General features: G+C 42.7%; 3 protein-coding genes across 3 annotated transcripts; 1 reads left to right on the plus strand and 2 right to left on the minus strand.

Moving 5' to 3' along the window:
• Positions 1 to 3,013: 3,013 nt before the first annotated feature.
• LOC21395745 (calcium-transporting ATPase 12, plasma membrane-type) lies at positions 3,014 to 7,265 on the minus strand. The gene has a single exon (XM_010088806.2). The coding sequence runs from the start codon at positions 7,192 to 7,194 to the stop codon at positions 3,931 to 3,933; it is 3,264 nt and encodes a 1,087-aa protein (XP_010087108.2). The 5' UTR covers positions 7,195 to 7,265; the 3' UTR covers positions 3,014 to 3,930.
• Positions 7,266 to 13,392: 6,127 nt separating this feature from the next.
• On the minus strand, positions 13,393 to 15,976 carry LOC21395746. The gene is made up of 2 exons (XM_010088807.2): positions 15,188 to 15,976; positions 13,393 to 14,704 (listed from the first exon to the last, which is right to left on the minus strand). Exon 1 carries the CDS (start codon positions 15,971 to 15,973, stop codon positions 15,317 to 15,319), a length of 657 nt encoding a protein of 218 aa, XP_010087109.1. The 5' UTR covers positions 15,974 to 15,976; the 3' UTR covers positions 13,393 to 14,704; positions 15,188 to 15,316.
• A 1,614-nt stretch (positions 15,977 to 17,590) lies between these two features.
• On the plus strand, positions 17,591 to 19,249 carry LOC112090818. Its single transcript, XM_024163003.1, has 3 exons — positions 17,591 to 17,703; positions 17,926 to 18,551; positions 18,651 to 19,249. The coding sequence occupies exons 1-3, from the start codon at positions 17,591 to 17,593 to the stop codon at positions 19,247 to 19,249; spliced, it is 1,338 nt and encodes a 445-aa protein (XP_024018771.1).
• Positions 19,250 to 22,455: the final 3,206 nt, after the last annotated feature.

Consider the following 22,455-nt stretch of genomic DNA (forward strand, 5'->3'; position numbering starts at 1 on the left):
AGAGTGCGCCGGATATGGACATATTCAATCTGAATGCGCCAATACCCTCAAGAAGAAAAAGAAGTCGTTTAATACAACTTGGAGTGATGAAGAGTCAAAAGGCAGTCAGGAAGATGACGAACATGTGAGCAACTATGTTGCTTTCAATGTTTATACTGATCAAGGTGTTTCTACAGACAGTGTTACAAAAGGTGTCGCAGACAGTGTTGCAACACTACCTGTAACAGATTCCGTGAACAGTGAAAACGGAGATTTTTCAGATTCTGAAAGTAATAGTGATGGTGAGGAGTTGACTATTAATGCCATATAAGAATCCTATAAGACCATGTTCAGCAAATGAGTTAAAGTGTGTGAAATAAATAAATGTCTACGGGAGCACATTGATGATCTTGTCAGAGAGAATGATGTGTTGAAGAGAGCTGCTGATAATTATGAATTGCTTGCTGTAGAAAGAGAAAAGAAATTGAAGGAAACAAGGGCTGAACTAAAGAGCACTCGGAAAAATTTGAAGATGATGAATTCCGTCACTACCAAATTGGATCATATTCTCTCCATAAGAAAAGTAAATTGTGATCGTCATGGACTTGGTTATACTAGTGAATGCTCAATGTTCAAGACAATATTTGTGAAGGAGACACCCGCACCCGAGCCTCAAATTATCTCTCATAAGAAAGTTGTTATCTCACGCCTTCAGCATAAATCAAGAAGGTTTGTTCCTACATGTCACTATTGTAATTTGCTTGGCCACATTAGACCTACATGTTACAAATACTTGAATGCTTTAAAAAGAGGTATGATCATTAATCCACCGAATTCTGCATTCACAAGAAGGACACCTAAAATGAAGGTTGATCTGCAAAACAAATTTTATAGACGTGTGTGGGTAAGGAAATGTGATTTAAGGTGTCATGAGGCTTATAATTCTTTTAAAGCATGTACTACTAACTCTGAGTATTGTGGTAATTGTCACTCCAAGCTTTTGATAGATGATAAAAACAATATGCATGGAAGAATATTATATTAAGGGGGAGTAAGACTTGTAGATGACTCATGGGGAGCGTTTTGCAGAGATCAATGACCCTGAAAAAAGATATGCAGAAAAGTGTTATATCAGGTGTTGCAACAATTTCTGCGACAACAGCTTCTAAAAGGTTTTTCTATTAGTATTATTTTTAACTTTGGCTGCATTTTGTCAAAAAGGGGGAGAACTCTTAATTCAATTAACCCCCTTAGTTGGATCTTATCTTTTATCTTGTAATAGGTTCTTTTTGTTAGTAATGTTAGTTTTGCCAAAAATAGCCAAATGGGGAGATTGTTAGTGCATTTTGTGTTGGCTTATTTTTGACAAATTGGTTGTAATGCATTCTAAAATAGGCATTTGCTCATTTTACTTAGTTGACCTTCGCTGGAGCATTATGGTTGGTTCATCTAAGGAAAGAATCATGGGAATTATGGTCTCCTTGCTGTCATTGGGGCTGGTGGCTTTATTTTGTGATTAATGGATGAGATATTACCTTTATTGGGTGTGGTTATCGTTGACAATTTATGGTTGGTGATCTAGAGATTTGAAAAAGTGTGAATTAGTGTGCAGGAAAGTAGAATGTGTTGTGTAGACACAGGGCTGAAAACAGGAGAGATATTTTGAGTTCATGTGAGAGGTTTTGAATGAAATATTCTGCAGTAAAAGGCTGCTTTGATGCTTGTTGAGTGAAAAAAACAAAAGGTGGTTCTTTGGGAGAAGAACATATTACTTTCGGGAGAAAGTTTTCAAAGACGAGTAGTGCTCACTGGATAAGGCCACTAAGAGGATTCTCCACAGCGGCGACAACATCAAGGATGGAGTCTTTGAGTGTGTAAGACCGATTGGTGTTTGTAATCTCTTTATCTTAGTAGATTGTTCACTGTCTGGGCATGGCCCCGCAGAGTATGTGTGCGCACCGAACTACGATACTATTTTCGTGTGTTCTTATGCTTTCTGTTATTTTATTGCACTTACAATCACTGGAACTGAATTAAAAGAAAAACATATATGTCTACACTTTTACTGTCATCAGTGTCACAACTAGTGTTGTAACACCATTTGTGACACTGACCCAAAAACGGACCCAACATTCTCAATTATGTGATTTTCTTAATGTTAAATTTTGTTAACCTCACTCCAAATAAAAAAAAAATATAAAAAACTAAAAGAATCTAAAACAGATGTTATCAATAGTGTATTTTGTGCATACCCTATTATAAAAATCTATAGCTATTATTAAACAAAAAAAAAAAAAGCAAAACAAAACAAAAAAAAAAAAAAAAAAAAAAACCTGTTTAAACACTTTCTGACAAGAATTTTTGGCTCGGTAAAAAGAAGAATTGATCTCAACTTCTTTTCTTCCTCCATTTTTTAAATTCCAGATTTCTGTTAAGAGCAAAACCGTGAATTATAGCGAGCAATTTGAAGGAAATGCAATATATAGAAACCAAGGATTAATCAATCTCTTATCCATTTCTTTAATGTATAAGACCATAGACCATAACAAATTTCAAACTATTCACATTAATGTTTTACATTCAAGCAAATATAATTAATGACAGAGTCCATCTGATAATAGTTGTCTTTCTTTCTTTTTCTTTTTTTTTTTTAATGTCGGTCGGATTTCTATTTTAGGGGCGCTAAGTCAAGCCTACAATCTCACTTCCTGATCGTTTTAGTTGAATGTGAGATAAGACGTAGATTTAATGCATTCATTAAAAATTTCTATAAATTAGCAATTAACTTTGCTATTAGTCCTTTTCTCTCTGTAATGAACGACTTCCACAAAGAGCGTAGATTTTATTCGGAAAAAACTAAATATGAGAGATAGAAACAGATAAAGACAATCAAAGAAGAAATCAAGTACAAAATCTATAATAGCGAATTCTCATATTGTTTTTAGAGACTGCATAAACACAATGAAACGGAAGGTACAAGGATCAAGGTTAGCCAACCTATCAGCAAAATAATATCCTTCTCTGTAGACGTATGAACGACAATACATTTTACCGTATCCATTTCAATCCATAATAATAAATCATTCCAACCCTTGCTAATAGCAAAATTTTTTTTTTTTTTTTTTTTGCTCTTTTGTTAGCAAAAGTACTGAAATTCCCAAATTAGTAGTGGTCAATGCTTATATAATACAAGTGCACATACATACATAGATACACACACGCGCGCGCGCGTGTGTGTATGCATTTGCTAGATGAGAGTTTCATTCATATAGTAAATGGGCGCCAAGGCCTACAACTAACACCACTAACAGGAACCAGAACAAACAGGCAAAACAAGAAAAGAAGACGAACAATAAGCAAAACCGTGAACAACATCCCACAAGAAGAGAACTCAGAGATGGGGACGCCACTCCGAGACATCAGAGAGAACACCATTGGTGATCAAACTTGTATCAAAAGTCCGGTAAGTGTTTATACTCTCGACCACAGCCATATTGTGGGCTGCAAAATTAAGGTCTCGAGGAATCAGTAAGTTTGCTTCATAGGTTGTCAACTTCATCCTTCAAGAAGTTCAGCCTCCGGTTACACCTGTCAAGGGGGGAATTAAGGCCGGAGACAGCAAGGGCGTGATCGCTTTCACAGACGATAGCATCCCACCCTCAGTAACAAGCCATGACAAGACCAAGTCGAAGAGCTAAAGCTTCCGCAACCAGAGGATCGGTAGCAGAGGACCTCTCGGTTCGGGGGAGGACAACATCCCCCGATGTGTCACAAGCCACTACTGCGAGGGTTGAGTCAATGGAGCCAACATCGGCATCCGAGTAAATCCTGATCCAGCCTGCCGGCAGAGCCATCGAAGTTATTAGGAGCGTTTGCCGCTGCATCCGAGAGAGAAATTGAAGAACATACCCTTTGTTACCCTTTTTCTACGGACAATAGTACCTTTTCAACTTAACATTTCCCACATCTAAGTCCAAGTCTTGAGGTAGAATTTTCTGTTCTCCGAAAGATCTTGGTAATCCTTGTAAATTTAAACACCGAGCTCTTTAGATAATCAAGAAGAGGTGGCTCGTCCGAGACCGGAATCGACTTCACAAACCAGCCAAGTGGCCATGTCAGAGACGCCACACCAATACATCCCAACCACTCCTTCCAGTTCAGGTTCGTTGTGTCTGCAAACTTCTTCAAAAACTCAACCATTATCACTTGAAGAACAAGAGTTACCCCCACAATTCCCATGAACAGTCTATTCCTATGAATCCCTTTGAACACATTCTTCTTCTCCGTACTCCTAGCATTGAACTCGTTGAAGACTTGGGAAAGCACAAAAATGTTGAAAATAAGGGTGTTATTTACCTCCTCAGTCACATTAAACATGGACTCACCATTGAATTGTAAGATCAAGAGTATTGCTATTTGGAACATCGATTGAGCTAGTAGATTCCTCCACATAACATTTGTTATTAAAGGCGCTGTCCGCCCAACAGGCGGCTTCTTCATTAGCTCATCACTAGGCCTCTCTGTGGCCAGAGCCAGTGCGCCTAATGTGTCCATGATCAGGTTCACCCACAGAAGCTGAACCGTCGTCAGAGGAACTTCCCCGGCTGAAACCGCAGCGACGAAGTTGATCACTAGTGCTGCGACGTTCACAGTCAGTTGAAATTGGATGAACTTTTGTATGTTGTTGTAAACGCATCTGCCCCACCTTAAGACCGTGGCCACGGAGGTGAAGTTGTCATCCAAGATGACTATGTCGGAGCTCTCTTTTGCCACCTCGGTGCCTTGGATACCCATGGAGAGCCCTATGTCGGCTTCTTTAAGCGCAGGCGCATCGTTGGTCCCGTCTCCAGTGACCGCGACAACATGTCCTTTTTGTTTCAGACACTGCACCATCAATAGCTTGTCAAAGGGTGATGACCTTGCCATCACTTTTATGTTGTCAATCCTCTTCATTCTCTCTTCTTCTGTGTAGTTTCTGAATTCGACACCTTCGACAACTTCCCCATCGCTGCTGGCTTGATCTCTGTGCTCCAGAATTCCACACTCCACGGCTATAGCTTTGGCCGTGAAGACATTGTCTCCGGTGATCATTTTTATGGCCACCCCGGCAGATTTGCAAGCTTCGACAGCTTTCATGACACCCGGTCGACATGGGTCTTTGAGTCCGACTATGCCGAGCAATGCCAAGCCTTCTTCTTTGAGCTTTTTGTGAGTCTTTTCTTCATCACTGTACTCCATTTCCTCTTCTGAAACTTGGCATTGCACGAAAGCAATACATCTAAGGCTGCTAGCTGCCATGCCTTCAATTATTTTCCCAATTCTTTTCCTTACGTCTTCATCTAGAGACTTTTTAATCCCATTACTTTCATAATAACTTGAGCACATTGCCACTAAAATCTCAGCAGCTCCTTTCCAGTGAACATAAATGTTGTTGTTAACATTTTCTCTCAACATAACCCCACTTCGTTTCTTCTCCGAATTAAACGTTTCGACATGTAGAATCTCGTATTTACGCTTCAACTTCTCCGTGTCCATACCTAAATTCAAAACAGCCCAGGAAAGTATAGCTTTCTCCGTTGGACTGCCAGAAAATTCAGGTTCAGAACCGGACTGATCAGGCTTATAAACACTTCCAGTAGTATTCAAACCAACTCCTTGGTAGAACATTTCACGAACATTCGTCGCAATTTCGTTAGAAGAATCTTCTCCTATTTGTTCTTGACCGAGACAAAATTTAGTAACTTTCATCTGGTTTAATGTTAAAGTACCTGTTTTATCTGTGCAAATTATAGTTGCGGAGCCCATAGTCTCGCAAGCAGATAGTTTCCTCACCATAGCATGGTCAGCCATCATTCTCTTCATAGAATAGGCCAGAGTTAGCGTCACGGCCAAGGGCAATCCTTCCGGTATCGCCACCACGACGATGGTCACCGCCGCAGCGACGATGTTCACCACTGAGTTCAAAATATCGTCTACGCTGGTTTTACTACCGTTGTACTCCCTATTTCCATTGTCGTCCGTCGTGTTTCCAGTGAAATAACGAACTAACATGACTACAAGAACTAGAGAAGCAACCGTAAGGCCTACCTTCCCAATTGAAGACGTCAGCTTATCGAGGCGAGCTTGCAATGGCGTCCTCTCGTTCGTGTCGCGGGTTATTGAGCTCATCATCTCCCCCCATGCCGTGTTCATCCCCACGGACGTCACCAACATCTTCCCGTAGCCGTCGGCGACCTTCGAGCCCGAGAACAAGAAAGGGTGCGTGTTGGAATCGATCTCGATGTGATCACTTTCTCCGGTCATGCTTGACTCGTCAACGAGCAGAGAATGACCGCTTAAGAATAGGCCATCGGCTGGAATTTGATCGCCTATGTTGAGTAAGACAACGTCTCCTACTACGATGTCGAAGATGGAGATCTCTTGCCTCCTTCCGCTTCTTACGACGTCGATTTTGATGTCGTCGCTTATTTTCGAGAGCTTGTCGAACTGAGTCTCTTGTCTGAAGTTGCTGAGAGCTGAGCCAATGATCACCAGAAGCACCGCGATGATGATGCTGCCGCCTTCGTACCAACCTTCCTTTGCGCCGTGCTCTTTGATGCCGAACCCAAGAGAGAGAGCAGCGCAGACTAGGAGGATCAGAATTGTGGTGTCCTTCAGAGCGTCCACCACGAAGTAAAACAAGCCTTTTGGAGGTGGCTTGTGGTATGTATTTGAGCCGAACATGTCACGCTTTTTATTGACGTCTTGGTCGTTGTCTGTGATTCCGTTCTCAGGGTTGGTACCGAGGGATTTAGCGATTCCTCCGACTCCGCCGAGGCTGCGGAGGGATACCAAGTCTTTTTCTTTAACCATTTCCGTGAGGACATGGTGGTCAACTTCGGGGACAAAAATTTTGTCGTCACCGAAAGTCTTAATGTGTTCATGGTGTTGTGAACTAGTGTTTGGTTCCGCTACTATGTCGGGGTACGATTGAGAGAGCAAGGCCTCCGAAAGGCTATTGTATTTGTTTGACTCGGCTAGGATTATCTGTTTGGGAAGCGACAGCATGATTCGGACAAAATGGAGAGCTCTAAAGGCCATGCGCCATCGCATCTGTGCTCTAGTAATTTCAATGATAAATTTGCCATACGCAATACGTGAATTGTCTACGCTTGACATGGTTCTTAGCTTTGTTATTGAATGGGGAGAAAGCAGTTGCAAAGAAAGAGCGTTCATTCAAGTTTCTTGGAATCTATACATTATATAGAAAAATTGTGGCGGTGACGGCAACGTTATTCGTGAGCAACTTGCAAAGTTGCTCTCTCTCTCTCTCTCTCTCTATTTGGTCAAAAGTCATGGGCCACATTTTAAAAGGATGGAGAGCTTCCATTTGCTTGTGGGATTTGAGCGAATTTCGGCTCTGACAGTCTAATGGCCATATGACAAGCTAGTAGCTAACGGGTACACATTTCCTTATTTTATTCGAAATTGTTGAAATGTTGTTACTTGTAACGCTCCGTTTTTGGGGTCACGGATTTGAAGGAGGTTTCTTGTATAAGATGAGATATACTACACTTATTTCCTCACTTTATTAGTTTTTCTGTCGTCACCTCTTTTATTAGTGTACAAAATAATTATGTACAAAATATGGTGCAGATTTTCCATCTTAACTTATTCTAGAAATCCTTAGCACCGACGCTACTCCTAAAATGAAACGTAGTGCTCCGGAGGCGAGAGCTTATCAAAACTTCCCGACAAGGGTACAACGAATTACCATAACTACAATGATAACTTGTACCTTCCAACACGAGCTGGCTTATAGTTTTTGAAATTCCTAGGAAACTTCCAATATTTGTGCATTATCAAAAAAAATAAAAAAACAAATAAGTTATAAAAAGAAAAGCACCAAAAAGGATGCCGGTACGCCTTTGCACGTGATTTTGATTTTCGTTGGTGGGTGGTAGCTAAATTACCAAAAAATAATTGTTAGTTAATCAGCCAAATTAGTCCGTACTAGTGGTCCTCATTGTCAAGCTCAAAAGATATTTAGTAAAAAATGCCGTCCAAGCCGGACGCGGACACAAGTAATTCACACGTAAATCAAGTCTTCACAATAAGAGGTTGTTTGGTTGGAAAATTCGTACCCCCATTCGAATCATAGTTCATGGTTCGTTACAGTATTTTTTCTCACAAAAAATATACGTAAATAAAAAATAATTCTAATCTCATGATTCTAATCCATGAACCAAACGTCTCCTAAATTGAATCCTCTTTTTTTTCCCCTCCTTTTTGGGCGGCAAAACATAATTTTGGCTAGAATACTGAGAGCCGTTCAGTTCGCTAATTCGAGTTTTTATTCGAGTTGAGATGTGATGTTGTGTGAGAGCTTTTTACTGTAACAAAAAAGTTAAATGTGACTGCTTCTGAGAGCTTTTTACTGTAGCAAAACTCGAATTCTAAACTCGAATCAGCGAAATGAACGGGGCCTAAGGCCGCCAACTCTTAAAGGCGTCGACTATTATGGGCCAGTATGAAGAAAACCAAGAGGAGCTGCCAAATAGTTTCAACGGTCGTGTTTGAAATTAATCTCATTTTTATTTTTTATGTTTTTTAAGAAAAAAAAATAAAAACGTTTTTAAAACGACATTTAACATAATAAAAATAAAAAATAAAAATAAAAATAAAAATAAAAATAATTTTTTAATTTAATATAAAATAAAAGAGAAATAAAAAAATAAATTTTAATCATTTTTTATTTTTTATTTTTATTTTCTCCTCTTTTGAGCAAAGAGAAAGAGAAATATTAATGAATTTTTTTACATTAAAAATAATCTCTTAATAAAATTATCAAACGCATTTTTAAAAATAATTTCTATTTAAAATTAACAATATTTTCATTTTTATTTTCATATAATAAAATAAAATTATTTTAAAACGAGTTCTAAATGTGTCCTAAGAATCACTGCACAGATTTTCACTTGGGCAGGCTAGCCCAGAATAATATTCTAAAACTCCTGCCTGTTTTTACTATTGATTTTCAAAGCAATCTTTGTCCAAATACTATACATTTATTAGCACCGAATAGCTGACTCATTTATCTTTGACTATTAATCAGCGTGCGTCTACTGAATCAAATCAGCATTAATCACGCCGTAGGAACCATGCCTATGAACAGCCTATATTGCAAGTCTCCGGGTAATATTTATTTGCTCCTAGCGGTCCAACTCCAGTAGCAGCAATTTGATTGGTCACCTTCCCGTTTCTATGGGAACAACTTCCTAACGGGGAAAAAAATGGTTGGCGTATTTTGATTTATTTTGCTTTTTAAGGGTAGAAGCTTGTGGGCTGGTGTGGAATTGTCGTCGGCAAAACACGTCATCAAGGATCATCCATATTGTTTAATGATGCTATAATGTCTGTATCATATACGTTGGACACAACACCCACAAAAAAACAAAAAATAAAAAAAAAAAGACGGAAGAAGGAACTAAAGGCTCTGTTCACTTCGCTGATTCGAGTTTAGAATTCGAGTTGAAATGTGATTCTATGTGAGAGCTTTTTACTGTAGCAAAAAAAGTAGATGTGATTGTTTGTGAGAGTTTTTTACTGTAAAAAAACTCGAATTCTAAATTCAAATCAACAAAGTGAACGGGATCTAAACTTATATGAGACGAAAGACACGCAGCAATAACTATATCATTACACGACATTGAAAAAACCAATGTTGCGAATTAAAGTCGTCTTTAGGCCGTCAAGGAAATTTCCTAGCAACTTCACGAGTTCACTCCAACTGGATAACTAAAAGCAAAACCGCGTCTGAGACGTGTGCGCTTTGACCCTGAAAGTGACTACAGCACAGCACATGACTAATCCATGTGCGATTTTTTCACCACAAAATGCTTTAAAATCAATTTGCGTTCGGCAAGTTGGCAGAAATTTCAAGCTTCCTTTTGGCTTTATACGTGCATCGAGAATATAAAGTGACAAGCAAACTTGACATATAAGTTAAGGATCCAGAGATGAGTCTTCATCCCAATCTCCACTCAATAGGAATATTGGAATTATATGTTCATAGAAGTCTAGGAGACGACCAAATGATTCTAATTAATGAGCTTTTCCACACAAAGTACCTCTTGAGTTCAGTGGAAATGGCTCAGCATTTCCCCATTGATCAGAGCCAACGGATTTTTAACATACATACATTCAGAGATCAGTAAAAGACAAGGCTTCATTTTCATACTACCCGTTTGGTAAAACTCTTCTAATTAATTACTTAGTAATGGGTGGGTATCTAGTATGGCAAAGTCCTAGCCAAATATGATCAAGCAATAGCACACAAGAATCACCCATCCAAAAAGGAGTAGTGCTAAGGACATCAATTCTAATCCTGTTATGAAAACTAAGAAGAAAAATTTTAAGGAGAGAATTTAATTAATCTTGTGAAGGTATACAAAATGAAAAGCTTTAGAACTCTATTTATAAGAAAAGTTTCAACGCCATTTACAGTTACTATTTGTAAAGTACTTACTATTTTCAGTTACTATTTGCACAGTAAAATTCTGACATGAACAGTAATTTTGACTGACTTGCACAGTAACTTTAACTGAGATTAACAACTACTATTCATAACAAATCTCATTTTTTTGTACCAACTTTGAATATCATCTTTTCAATGGCAAATGCAATTATTTATTATTAATCAATATAACAATCTTTTAAATACCTACTAATAAAAAAATGATAACTCATAGTTGGTATAAAAAATTGAGATTAGAGTTCCCAACATTATTTATCCAAAAGCAACTATTCGTCATCGCTCGTGATACATCACCAGACATGTATGTAGCAAGTAAAATTGAACTATCACATGGTAAAAAAAATAAAAGAACTCGGCCCCACTTTAACTGCCACTTATGTGTGGTTGTATTAGTGATATATATAGCACTTTTCATCAAAAAAAAAAACAGCGAGAGAGAGAGGACTCTATACATTGATTGCTAATGCTATGTTTGGTAGATAGAAAAGAGGTTAGTAATTGTACAAATCTATCATTTTCTTTCCTTCTTATCTACCAAACAACAAGGAAAACTAATATCCTTTCTATCATTCTAATTTTCTCTCTCTTTAAGTTTTTTCTCCATCATTTTATCTATGCTTCCTACCAAAAATATTGTAAAAGACATTGGAACCTTCAAAAAAGTGTCATGGGAGAAGGGGAAAAAGAAAAAAGGGAAAAAAAACACTTGAAACACGATGGATGACCAAAAAGACTATGCAATGGAACACATTTTTCAATCATGCGATCAATACTAACTCTTACCTAACCCTCTAGCCGTCTAACATAACTCCTAGTCCTGGATTAAAAGCCGTCAATTATGTAGAGCTTACATCCTCTTAAAGGTAATATAATTTGGTAATGTTATTCGGGTTTACAAAAGAAAGAGAATACTTCTTCATTTCACGTACTAAATAAATAGAAAGATGATGTTGCAAGGAAATCGAATGAGGACCAACTACTTGTTGGTATTATAAAATGGTACAAGGGATTGACTAGCTATTAGAGATTCTTTAAGCGAATAAATTGGGAGCTTTCTATGTGGCCCGACCTAGCCCTTAAAGTGAGTTGGGTTCATTCAGCCCATGCAGAACTATGTGCAGAGGGTTGCAAGTTTCGTAATATAATCTAACCCTGTTCATCAGGTTACATAACTGTTAGATGGATGCATTCCAAGTGCACGGGGCAAAAAAGATAGTATTTGTTAAGCAACCATCCATCCTAAATTTCCTATCCTAAAGGGATTTGGGATGATAGATGACTTGTGCAACTACAAGCTATATCTGTCTGCTCTCATCAACATCCAGCGACAGAATAAATCAAAGCACTTGTGCTAAAACTCAACCAAAGACAAACCTACAGTATCATCTGATTCAACTTGCTACTTCAAATTTGAGCTAAAGACAACCTATTTACAGATTAGGCTCAACCAACATGCAAAATATCAACTAATCAGTATATATGCCCTTCAAATCAAACAAGGAGCAGCAAATCCTGATGTCATCTGTCTAGACTTCTTTTAACCAATCAAGTAACTGTAATAGCTTCACAAAATAAATAAAATAAAACCTACATGCACTATGTAGATAGAAAATTTCACAGGGAAACCATATTCCCATTAGTACAACCTATCAACAATACTTTCTACAGATAGAATATTCATAAATAAATAAATGGATAAACATACGTGAATGTTAACTTAAAATCATAGTAACAGAGTTGCGTAGGTAACTTCTTCCATTCTCCCATGTTCTGAGTATGGCTTGAAACTCCTTAAAATAACCTACTTTAACCATAGAGCAGGGGATAACCAGTGTCTCTTTACTTGGAATATTTCAGCAAACCAAATTGTGTAGAAATTAAACAAATAAATTGACATCTAGATGAATTTTTCTTCAGCAATGTAACTATATCATAACACATCGTCCTCAAACAGAGATTGTTGTTTAAGCAGATATCCTTGACCTATTATATATCTAGTAAACAAATCCATTTTGAAGGCTTCCTCAACGTGTTGTATATCTAGTAAATAATCCATTTTGACAGCTTCTGTAACGTGTTAGACCTAGTAATCAAATCCATGTTGAAGAGTTACCAGAAATAGTTGTATCCAATTGGGGAACAGATATCAGATAGGTCGCTGTTTATATATAGAGCATAATAGATGTCAGTTGCAATGAGAAAAGCAAAGAGTTGAGAAGAATTAGCAGTGGCAACATTATGAATCAAGCATCCAACTGCCGCCGAAGAATAGCTACATCAAAAGTGTGGTAGACAAATTTGTAAAATAGACTCCAGCATAGTTAAAGAAAAGACAAACATCATCATTGATTCAGTAAGTCAAGAAATGTCTTTTAAATTTGCAACGAATATTATTCTAGTGACGAGGATGAAGGAAACGATAGACAACATGATGATGGTATGCATGTCCCGGTCCATCCACCATAGTGCTGTTTGTCAGGCTCATACAATCGGCCATATGTATTCAGAGAGAGAGAGAGAATAAAAGGCATGATGTTAGTCTATATTTTTTCATTATCGTCTACATATGACGGTCATGCAAAGAAAAAAGTTCGCTGTGACTGCTAACACGGGGCAAGGAAATACAAGACACGGCATACACAAGCAAAACATTGGACAAACAAAAGCACATAGCACTAGGGAACTCTCAAATCACAAAGGGTGATCAATGATGCAAGTTGAACGCGATAATAATACAGAAATTGTTTGGTTACAAATGCACATTAACATATTGAAATTAATCTTCTATAATTATCAATTGGTTTGCATCAAATTTTCAATTCTAAAGGTATATATGTTAGGAACCTAGGTTTTCCACAGCCAAACATACACATATCAATCCTGAAATTGACAAGGAATTGGATTGAAATAAGGGAATTCTTTTATTGAAAACCGCTGGCCAATCTCCAATTACACTACAAAACACTACTAAATGGAAAAGTAAAGGATAGAACGGAGAATTCGAGTACTCTAGGAACGCCTAATCGTTGATCCGTTCGGCCCTCCCATAGGGTGTCGTGCCACCTTCCCATCTTCCTACTCGAAACCCTTGGATTGGTTCTGACTCCAAATCGAGAAGACCCAACTCGCTCTCTCAAATCAGATTTGCAAAACCCAATCTCCCTCACCCAACTCAGATTGCCCAGACCTAACCCCAGTCATGCCAAAACTTGAAGATCCAGTCCATATTTGGTTGTAATTGGCTCTAATCTTGCTGTAAGTTCGAGGCCCAACCCTAACATCATCGAAATCAGTCTCAATCACATCAGAATCACAAAACCCAGACCTAGGGCCGCCGGAATTTCGAGACCCATCCCTAATTTCGCCGGAATCCTCCCAAATCAGGCCGAACTCGAGTGACCCAGTTTGAATTCGGCCGAAATTAGCCTCAAACGAACCGGAATCGCGAGGCCCGGTCCAAACCGGGCCGGAATCAGCCCCAACCGCGACCGAATCAGGGCTGGGTTCCCTGTTCTGAGGGTACCCATGCCGTCCCAGCCCCGGAGCAAGCCTCTCCTCCTCTAATTCCGGCTCCCACTCCGGTTCCCGTCGCCGACCAAGCTCCGCCTCCCTCTCCCGACGGTCGCAACCTCCTTCCGCCCTCCTCCCGTCATCAAACAAACCGTCACGCTGCAGATCTAGACCACCCAGCCCCAGATCGCAACAGATCTCGCGCTCCTCCATGAGACCCACGTCTCTCCGGCGTCGGAACTCCCTCTCGTGGCCTCAATCTTCGCGAATCGGCGCTTCCCGGCGAAGATCCGCCTGATTTGGCACCTCCACTCCGCCTGGGTCGTCGCGATCTGGGCTCTCCTCTCCCCGAGGCACGCGATCTCGCCTCTCCCCGTCCCGTCGCTCGCCGTCGCGACCCAAATCGGCCACCCCGGCCATCGGCTGCGCCGCCAACAGTGCCTCCATCCTCCACAGCGCCGCCTGCACGTCTTCAGTCCAAACCTCCCCTAGTTCACCACGCAGCCCAGCCACTTCTTCTCGAATCTGTGGAAGATTCTCAGTCACCACCGCGTAGACCGCTTCCTGAACCACCGCCAGCCCCTTTTCCACCGTGGTCACCCTCTCCGGATCCACTCGTTCAGGCGCCATGGATCGGAGCTTTGATACCAAATTGTTAGGAACGTAGGTTTTTCACAGCCAAACATACACATATCAATCCTGAAATTGACAAGGAATTGAATAGAAATAAGGGAATTCTTTTATTGAAAATCACTAGCCAATCTCCAATTACACTACCAAACACTACTAAACGGAAAAGTAAAGGATAGAACGGAGAATTCGAATATTCCAGGAACTCCTAATTTGGTAGTATTTGAGAGACCACCGCTCTCCTTAATCTCAGTCTCTCAAAACTCTCAAAATCACAACATCCTTCTAGTGAGCTACTAAGCCTTTTATTTATACTAATTCCTACTAACTCTACCAGCTCACTAACCAAATAAGTTCCCAAGTTAACGGATCCTAACATTATATGAACGTACAGAACCTACCTATTGAAATTCAAACGAAACTTGTTTGATATAGTAATCATGCTGAAACAAGTTAAATCATCATCATCATATTATCAAAATCAATGTTCTCTGCGTCTTCTCTATTGCTTCCACGTGCTAAATTGCAAAGCAAAAGTTGAATTATACATACCTCTTGCAATGGCTGCCAAAAGAAGCACCAGTTCTAAGTGTAGATTGTCCTAGCGCAGATTCCAAAAGCTTCTAATTCTACTTTCTCGCTAATTTCCTTTCAAACCAAACGAACTATAAGCTCCAGTGATTAGAATCTCACAACTTCGCTAGCTCCACCCAAAATAGAATCAACATCAGTACTAGAGCCAAGCAATTCACACGCCCTATAATTAGTCGCTCCGAACTCTCTATCGGACAATCCCAAGCGAACCAAACGCTTAAATCCGACCAAATCGATCCACAAACTTTTATCGGCCATAATCGTCCAACAAACCAACTTCTCAGCCTGCTTTGGACTCAAACCCCCAACCCTAGCCGCGATCCTGGCATCCCTAAACGACTTCACGCACCTCTCTCTCGCGAAACCACCGCACTTGTCCTTCGCCGCCGCCAAACAGCCCTCCATCTCCCTCTCCTCGCACTCCTCTCTCTCCTTCAGATCCGAAACCTTAAAACCACTCAGCGACCGCCACCACGGAGGCTTGCACTTGCTCGACGCCGTCATCGCGCACCCGATCCTCGCTCCGGCCTCGCACTGCTCCGCAATCTTAGACTCGCAGGCTCTGTACGCGTTTCGCCAAGCCCTTGCGTCTCGAAAAGCGAGGACGTACGGACCCGCCGACGGGTCGTCGCCCGGACCGGACCGGACCGGGCCGCGGAGCAAGGGAACCAACCGGTCGAAGACGATGGTCGTCGAGGACGCCGAATACTCCTCGAGATCTTGGGGAGGTGTCGAGGGCTCCATGCTTTTGCGTTGAAGCTAAGCAAGATTTTTGGAGATTTTATATTGGGAGGAAAATGTGGAGGACGCGTGTAGAAATGACAATATGGTACGTGATCTTAATATCTTCTCGTAAAACAATAACTCTCGACGTTTGAGACTCCTTTCTATTCCGTCACGAAGAGCCTAAGTAAGAAGTCTAACTTAGGGCGTCGATTTCATCTGACGTCGACAGGTCATACCGTCGACCTTACAATATAGAAATCCCTCGTCATAAGATCCACCGCCAAGAAGGACAATTAGGCTAAACAACACTGGCGACGAAGGGAATGCTCCTTGGGAGAAAGCCTGACGTGAAAAGTTGTGTACAGTAATGGGAGATGTCTGCAATGCAGGCATTAATTGTAAACCCTTAAACCGTCCCACGGGGGACAGAAAATGGTTACAGATACGCACAGAGCCGTAATATGAGACTAATTAGCTGAGTGAACAGTACTCCAAGTGATTAATGGGCTATGTCTGGGCCTAAAAAGGAAAAGCACTTGAGTGCTTTTGCCAAAAAAAGAAACCCACCCAGCGAAGGAAGCTCCAATATAAAAGAGGCAAAGCCCCATACAGAAGAGGGGTTCACGTCTAAAAAAGAGAAAAAAGAACAAGAGAGTAATTAATGTAAATTGTTATCACCTCAAAAGGAATATACAACCACAGTGGATGTAGTTCTGATTTTATAGAGTGAACCATTATAAAATCTCTTGTGTTCCTTTACTTTAAAGTATTATTCTTCCAAATTGCTCATCCCTCTAAGAACATCAAACACCTTCGGCACAAAACTCTTACATATAACCTATATTAAAGCCGGTAATCCGACGGGAAACCTAGAGGTAACCCGGCCTGTTTTTGTTGACGAAAATTCACCGTCAACAATTGGCGACTCCGCTGGGGAGGAATGCGTTTGACCCCCAACAACAACATAGTCAGCAAGCATGCCTCCAAGAAGAAGAATTGAGGCCATCAACCAAGACAGCCAGATGGACGAGACCGCCATTCATCCAATGAATGACGGGATGGAGGAAGGTCCACCCCCAGTCAGAAACGAAGTCCCGCCCCCAGACGTGCCGCGGCCGGATCCTGTACAGATGCAGGCCCAACTAGCCACTTTAACTGATCTGATACGTGGACTAATGACCGTGGCCGAACGCTTGGATGGAAGAAACTCAATGCCACCTTTAGAAGACGCCCCGGGCCCGCTGGGACCTACCGCGACATTCCCAATCCTTCGGCGGCCGTTTAAGGGCCGCTGGACTCCGGGCTCCCGAGGACCAGATACCAAGAGGCCTGGGAAACCCCGAGGTACTACCCCAGAACCCAGGAAGAAACCCACCGGGAGACTCAGGGTTAGTACAGGCAGGCGGGCAGGCAAGAGGGGGACCCAACGGTCAAAGGGCAGAGGCGTCGAGAGTAGCTGGCTCGGCCATCTCAACAAAGGAAGCACGCGCCATCATGGAACGTATGGCCAGCCTGGAGCAAAAACTCACAGGGGACGTAGCAGGCCTGAAAAAGAACATAGGGCGAGTGGCTGAGGTGGTAAACGTCGACATCACACCTAGCCGCACACATGACCACCTATTTACCGAAGAGATAATGGCGCCACCTCTCCCCGACAAATACAGGTCGCCGTCGATCCCACTATATGTTGGTCGGGGGGATCCCGACGATCATTTAGAGATGTACATAGGGCACATGCTCTTACACGGGTATGCCGAGAAAATTATGTGCCGAGCCTTCCGGAACCATTTAACGGATTCTGCCCGAAGTTGGTTCCGGACGCTGAGGTCAAATTCTATCTCAAGTTGGGATGAGTTGAAGGAAGCATTTTCCCTCCAATTCATAGAGGCTAAAAAATATGTCCCCCCAAATCAGAACCTGACGACGATATACTAGAAGCCGAATGAGTCATTGAGAAAATGGCTTGCAAGGTATGGGGAAGCTGTCGCCGCCACAATGGATATTACTGACAGAGAGGCCTTGATGGGGGCATTATCTAGCATGAAGAAAATTACCCCCTTCAAGAGAGAGCTGAACCGAAAGCCCCCGTCCAGCTACAAGGAATTTCTTGCGCGAGCGCAAGGATACATCAACGCCGAGGAGGCAGACGCAAACGACCCCGAGCACAGGTCCAACAAGAACAAAGGGACCGAACAAGGGTCGACGCCAGCAAAGCAGGATGGGAAGAAGCATCGAGGTGAAGGAAGCGGAGACAAGCAGCCAGCTGCGACGTCGAATGCTCCGGAAGCCAAGAAGCCAAGGCAAGAGGAGAACTGTAAGCCTCCGCTGTTTCAAAGGTACGATTTCTACCACGAACTAACAGTAGGAGTCGAGGAGGTCTTCAATCAGGTCGGCCGCGAAAATCTGCTACGCCGCCCAGAGCCGATGAGGACAGATCCTAGCCGAAGGAACCAGAAGAAATTCTGCAGGTTCCACGGCGATGTCGGCCACCACACCAATGATTGCGCCGACCTCAAGGATGAAATTGAGAGAGTAATCCGCGAGGGGAAGCTGCAGGAGTTCAAAGCTGAGCGGAGACCTCGAAACGATGGCCACGGTGGGCAGAATGACGGTCGAAGCTGAGAGGAGAACCAGCGCCCAGAAGACCGAGAACCTGTCGGCGTCATACGAACTGTCCTCGGCGGCCCCTATATAGGAGGAGACTCAAGAAGATCTCAGAAGGACTACGCCCACGAAGCCAGAGGGGTTTACCAGGAAAGATTATGGAGTGTCTCTGCTGTAAAAACCCCAAGATATAGCAGTACCGACGTGGCGTTTAATGAGGACGACGCCAGCGGAGTTCACTTCCCCCACAACGACGCGTTAGTAGTGGAAGCCATGATTGGGAACCACACTGTATGCCGAATCTTGGTAGACAATGGGAGTTCGGTGGACCTCCTGTACTCCGACTGCTTGGAAAAGATTGGGATCCAAAAGGAGCAGTTGGAGAAGACCTCCAGGCCATTATACGGTTTCACCGGGGACTCCGTCATCCCTCAGGGGACTATCCGGCTGCCCATAACCGCCAGAGAAAAACCCCAACAGACCACGACAATGGCCAGCTTTGTGGTAATAAAGGGAGGCTCTCAGTACAATGCCGTAATCGGGAGACCGACCCTTCAGGCGCTGAGGGCAATAATCTCCGTCTACCACCAGAAGGTCAAGTTCCCTACCCCAAACGGCGTAGGTGAGATGAAGAGCAACCAGTATGAGGCTAGGGTTGCATACTCCGATGCCCTGCGCGGATACGACTAGCCAAGGCGATAGGAGGCCAGGATGGTCTATCAAAACACCGTTGAAGACATAGACCCCAGGGTTCAAGAAGATGTCACGTGGTCCCAACCCATCGAGCAATTGGTGGAGATCCGAGTTGATGAGGGTGAGCCAACCAAAGTGCTAAAAATGGGCTCAGGCCTAGCCCCATCACTTAAGATTGAGGTCAAAGACTTCCTCAAAAAGAACTTAGATGTCTTCGCCTGGAATCATGCTGACATGGAAGGGATCAACGCCGAGGTTATATGTCACTCCCTGAAAGTTGATCCCTCATATCCTCCTAAGCGCCATAAGCGTCGACTAATGAACCTAGAGAGGTATGAGGCGCTGAAGGAGGAGGTCGACAAGTTGATCAACAATGGGTTCATCAGGGAGGCCCATTACCCACGTTGGGTCTCGAACCCCGTTTTGGTGGTAAAGCCTAACGAAAGCTGGAGAACATGTGTCGACTTCAGGGATCTCAACAAAGCCTACCCGAAGGACGGCTTTCCACTCCCTCAAATAGACCAGATGGTCGACGCCACAACAGGACATGAAATGCTGAGTTTTATGAATGCCTACTCCGGGTACTACCAGATCCCCATGCATCCAGCCGACGAGGAGCACACATCCTTCATAACCGACAGGGGCCTTTACTGCTACAAGGTAATGCCTTTTTGCTTAAAGAATGCGAGGGCTGCCTACCAAAGGCTCATGAATAAGATGTTCGCTCGACAGCTCGGCAAATCAATGGAGGTCTACGTCGATGATATGCTTGTGAAAAGTGCCAGGGCCAACCAACACGTCGACCATCTGGGTGAAATGTTTGGTGTACTAAGAAAATACCACATGAAACTAAATCCCCAAAAATGCGCATTTAGAGTTGGGTCAGGGAAATTCCTTGGTTTCATGGTCAGCAACCGGGGGATAGAAACTAACCCTGAAAAGATTAAAGGCCTGCAAGATATGCGGTCTCCAACTAAACTGAAAGAGGTGCAAAGGTTGACAGGATGCGTCGCCGCCCTAAACAGATTTATATCAAAAGCAACAGATAAGTGCGTCCCTTTCTTCAATGCTTTGAAAGGGAGTAGGTGTTTTGAGTGGACACCATAATGTGAAGAGGCCTTCTAGAAATTGAATGAGCATTTGGGCAAGCCCCCAATCCTGTCAAAGCCTAACCCCGATGAGGAGCTTAGCCTATACCTCTCCGTGTCCCAACATGCCGTAAGCTTCGTACTAATAAGAGAAGAAGAAAGGGTACAGTTGTTAATTTACTATGTGAGCAAAAGACTCCTCGACGCCGAGTCAAGATATGATGAAATGGAACGCTTGGCCCTTGCCCTGATGGTAGCTTCAAGGAAGCTTCGGCACTATTTTCAATCTCACACAATACGGGTTCTCACAAACCACCCGTTTAGACAAGCGCTACAAAAACTTGAAACTTCTGGTCAATTTCTCAAATGGTCGGTAGAGTTAAGCTAGTTCGACATTAAGTATGTACCAAGAACCGCGATCAAGGGCCAAGTGCTGGCCGATTTTCTGGCCGAATTCTCCCATAGACCGGCTCCCGCCACACCAAAGGAAGTTGAGAATACAGAATGAAAGCTCTACGTGGATGGAGCTTCGAGCGATAACGGGTCAGGAGCCGACGTCTTGTTGATCAGCCCAGAAGGACACAAGATCACCTCGGCGGTTCGATTTAAATTCAAGGCGTCGAACAACGAGGCAGAATATGAGGCGCTGATTGCGGGGTTGCAATTGGCCAGTCATTTAAAGATTGAGAGGCTCAGCATCTTCAGCGACTCTCAATTGGTCGTTGGGTAAGTGAAAGAAGAATACCAAGCGCGTGGCGAGAAAATGAGTGCGTACTTGAGAAAGGTGAAGGAAGAACTCGTCAAGTTTAAAAACTACGAGATACTTCAAATACCACGAGCCAAAAACACAAATGCCGACGCTCTATCAAAGCTAGCATCTTCAAAAGATTTCGACGCACTAGGGGTCGTTCCTATCGAAGAACTAAAGCGGCCGACCATTGAGGAAATAGCTAAGGCACTAATCGTCCAAATAGGTGAAAATTGGATGACGCCACTCATCCAATACCTAATGGATGCACAACTGCCAAACAATAAAGACGAAGCCAGACGGATCAGGTATAGAGCCGCCAGATACTTATTGTACGACGGTTTGCTTTACCGACGAGGCTATTCAACACCTCTACAGCGGTGCCTGGATGATGACGAAGCCCAGAAGGTCCTCCGAGAAATCCATGAAGGAGTCTGCGGTAATCATACTGGGGGCAGTATTTAGCTCTTAAGGTTTTGAGGCAAGGATACTATTGGCCACGCTAAAAAATGACGTTTTCCAATACGCCCGACGTTGCGATAAGTGTCAAAGGTATGCCACAATTCCTAGAGCACCCCCAGAAAATTTAACCTCCATTCTCAGTCCATGGCCCTTCGCCAAATGGGGGGTTGACCTAATCGAGCCATTACACCTTGCACCTGGAGGCTTTAAATTTGCCATCGTCGTAGTAGACTACTATCCAAAGTGGGCAGAGGCAAAGGCTCTGACTACAACCACAGAAACAGCCTGCACCAACTTCATGTGGAACAACATTGTGTGCAGGTTCGGGGTTCCATACTCAATAGTATCCGACAATAGGAAACAGTTCGACAATGCCTCAACACGCAGATTCTGCGATAGCCTGGGCATTCGAAAAGACTTCTCGGCGCCGATCCATCCACAATCTAATGGGGCAAGTCGAGGCAGTCAATAAAATATTGAAGTATACCCTAAAAAAGAGACTTGACAATCTCAAAGGGAAATGGGCCGAGGAACTCCCCAAGGTCTTATGGGCATACAGAACGGTGAGTCAAACTACTACGGGTGAAACACTATTCTCCATGGCGTATGGCGTCGAGGCCGTACTCCCTATGGAAATTGAAACGCCGACCCTAAGAACCGTCATCCACAATGACGATGATAACGCAGAAGGCATGAACGGAGAACTCGACTTGTTGGAAGAAAAGATGCTCGACTCCCAACTACGTCTCGCCGCCTATCAGCAAAGAGTAGCACGATATTACAACAAGAGAGTTCGACAAAGAAAGTTCGTCCCAGGAGACCTAGTATTGAAAAGGGTAACGCAGAGTACAAAGCCCAAAAATACCGGTCCCCTGGGCCCAACTTGGGAAAGGCCCTACCGCATA

Source organism: Morus notabilis, unplaced genomic scaffold, assembly GCF_000414095.1.
Source record: "Morus notabilis unplaced genomic scaffold, ASM41409v2 Scaffold345, whole genome shotgun sequence".
In the NCBI taxonomy this organism is placed as follows: Eukaryota; Viridiplantae; Streptophyta; class Magnoliopsida; order Rosales; family Moraceae; genus Morus; species Morus notabilis.

Coding starts and splice junctions, on each gene's coding strand:
- LOC21395745 (XM_010088806.2), bottom strand. CDS start 7,194: ATGAACGCTCTTTCTTTGCAACTGCTTTCTCCCCATTCAATAACAAAG.
- LOC21395746 (XM_010088807.2), bottom strand. CDS start 15,973: ATGGAGCCCTCGACACCTCCCCAAGATCTCGAGGAGTATTCGGCGTCC.
- LOC112090818 (XM_024163003.1), top strand. CDS start 17,591: ATGGCGCCACCTCTCCCCGACAAATACAGGTCGCCGTCGATCCCACTA. Junction 17,704..17,925: donor GGGCACATGCTCTTACACGG/GTATGCCGAGAA, acceptor ATGGCTTGCAAG/GTATGGGGAAGCTGTCGCCG. Junction 18,552..18,650: donor ACCTCGAAACGATGGCCACG/GTGGGCAGAATG, acceptor GCCCCTATATAG/GAGGAGACTCAAGAAGATCT.